This window comes from Penaeus chinensis, chromosome 11, assembly GCF_019202785.1.
Source record: "Penaeus chinensis breed Huanghai No. 1 chromosome 11, ASM1920278v2, whole genome shotgun sequence".
NCBI lineage: Eukaryota > Metazoa > Arthropoda > Malacostraca > Decapoda > Penaeidae > Penaeus > Penaeus chinensis.
The window spans coordinates 9,799,529-9,802,028 of record NC_061829.1 but is presented as its reverse complement, the minus strand read 5'-3'; the positions used below and the strand labels follow the sequence as shown (position 1 = coordinate 9,802,028).

The window sequence follows — 2,500 nt, the reverse complement described above, 5'->3', positions numbered from 1 at the left end:
GGGGATCACCGTGGGAGCCTGGTAGTTGATGCCCACCTGAGGAAGTTCAACAAAACAAAAGTTAGTTTAACTGAGGAAGGTAAGCAAAGGTAGTCCATTTTCGATTTGGCATCAGGAAAAAGTTGGATGCATGTAAAGGTTAGATTTCGAGTAATTTATGGCAGGTAAGTTTTTAGTTTATCTGCTACATAATACGCCGTAAACGTTTGTTGAGTATGTGTGGTAGAGAAAGATGATATTACATATGCATATATAGAGAAATATACATATATAGACTTAGCAATATTCATGAGGGAATATCACAGTTCTGAGCCAGCGGACATTACCTTGAAGCCAGTAGGGCACCAGTCCACGAACTGAATCTGCCTCTTCGTCTTGATGGCAGCAATAGCAGAGTTGACATCCTTGGGAACAACGTCTCCACGGTACAGCAGGCAACACGCCATGTATTTTCCTATAACACGTCATACCATTAATGAAAATTGCGAGAACATCGTGATCTTATCAATCTAAGCCAATCTAAAGCTTTTTAAAGATTAGACTGAATATTCCTCAATTCATTTTGCAGTGACAAAGTGGAATCCATCTTCATTCAAAATTTTGTCATGGTTTTATTAGCCTGCTTAAAGCAACATCCATATTGTAATATCCATCATGCACTAGCAATATATACCATGACGAAATCGAATCCTAATAAAATTATGATATCATGATTGATGTCATGATTGCACTGCCAATACTTACCGCGACGTGGATCACACTTCACCATCTGGTTGTTGGGCTCGAAGCAAGCATTTGTAATCTCGGCCACAGACAGCTGTTCGTGGTAGGCCTGCGAACACACAAAACGGAAATACTGCATTGTGGGAATCGAAGAAAGAGGTATTGCGGACCAGCGACAAAGGGGGTGGATCTATGTGCACATATATACATTAACGAAAAATAAGGCTTCAGCCATACTGTATATTATCGTCATATTCACTGATTATATATATTATATCATGATACTTATTGTTATCTTTATCGCGATTATTGCCATTATTATTATCTCTATCATTATCAGCAGTAAATGTAGTAGTAGTATATATCACTGCTGTTGTTGTCGTAGCAATAGTAGCATGGTTTTTAGTATAATCTTAACATTGATATCACTAATATCTGATGCTCCTCTCACTGACCTTTTCCACGCTGAGCACTGGCGCGTACGTGACGAGAGGGAAGTGGATCCTGGGGTAAGGCACGAGGTTGGTCTGGAATTCGGTTAAGTCGACGTTAAGGGCGCCGTCGAACCTGTTGGGGAAGAAAGGGCGTGGGGATTAATTGTGCGGTCTTTCGGTTATTGTCATGTGGGGTTGTGGAGGATTGTGGGAGGATTGGTGTGTGTGTGTGTGTGTGTGTGTGTGTGTGTGTGTGTGTGTGTGTGTGTGTGTGTGTGTGTGTGTGTGTGTGTGTGTGTGTGTGTGCAGCTGTTAATGGCGTTTGTTTTGTGTGCCCATCAGTGAAGCCACTTTCCTAGCGTTCTTCTAAGCAACAAACTCTCCTGTCTTCCAACAATCTAACGAACTGAAACGCCGTATCTTTTCTTACAAACTATCTTACAATGAAATACAGGTATCTTTTATCCTAGCACAATATATTTTCTAAAATACTTGCTGAGCATGTTGATGTTGCCTTCTTAAAGAATGCTTATTTTTTTCTCCAATTTTCCTAACATTTTCTTCTCACTAACACTATATCTTTCTAACACTACTAAAATCTTCCCAATCGTGTTCTGACCTTGATCTTTTCATTACATTTTTTGTGACCTTTTCGTGACTTTTTCGTGGCCGTGAACTGACCTGAGCGACGCTGTGATGGACGACACGATCTGGCCGATGAGGCGGTTGAGGTTCTCGTAGGAGGGGCGCTCGATGCCCAGGTTCCTCCGGCAAATGTCGTAGATGGCTTCGTTGTCGACCATGAAGGCGCAGTCGGAGTGCTCGAGGGTCGTGTGGGTCGTCAGGATGGAGTTGTAGGGCTCGACGACCGCCGTGCAGATCTGGGAAGGCGGGAGGAGTTAGATTGGTTTTGTCGTTGATAAGGCAGGCGCAGGGTCGCCATCTTTCGTTCTTTCTTTCTCTTTCTCTTTTTCTTTCTCTTTCTCTTTCTCTTTCTCTTTCTCTTTCTCTTTCTCTTTCTCTTTCTCTTTCTCTTTCTCTTTCTCTTTCTCTTTCTCTTTCTCTTTCTTTTTCTCTTTCTCTTTCTCTTTTTCTTTCAATTTTTCTATATCTTTCTCTCTCTCTTTATATCACTCTCACTCACTTCCCCTTCCCCTTCCCCTTTCCCTTTCCATCTCCCTCTCCCTCTCCCTCTCCCTCCCTCTCCCTCTCCCTCTCACTCTCACTCTCCCTCTCCCTCTCATTCTCACTCTCTCACACTCTCACTCTCACTCTCACTCTCACTCTCACTCTCCCTCTCACTCTCACTCTCATTCTTCCACTCCTACTCCTTTTCCCTGTTT

The 2,500-nt window shown here is 42.7% G+C and overlaps 1 protein-coding gene across 1 annotated transcript in view; it reads right to left on the bottom strand.

The window, feature by feature from the left end:
• Positions 1–2,500, bottom strand: part of LOC125030340 (tubulin alpha-8 chain-like) — a 34,114-nt gene that overhangs the window by 1,684 nt on the left and 29,930 nt on the right. The window contains exons 6-10 of the mRNA XM_047620325.1: positions 1,839–2,038; positions 1,179–1,290; positions 745–832; positions 327–454; positions 1–36 (exon numbers count right to left, since the gene is read on the bottom strand). The exon at positions 1–36 is cut by the window's left edge and continues 128 nt beyond it. Coding sequence (XP_047476281.1) covers positions 1–36; positions 327–454; positions 745–832; positions 1,179–1,290; positions 1,839–2,038 — 564 coding nt within the window. The remainder of the gene's footprint in view (positions 37–326; positions 455–744; positions 833–1,178; positions 1,291–1,838; positions 2,039–2,500) is intronic.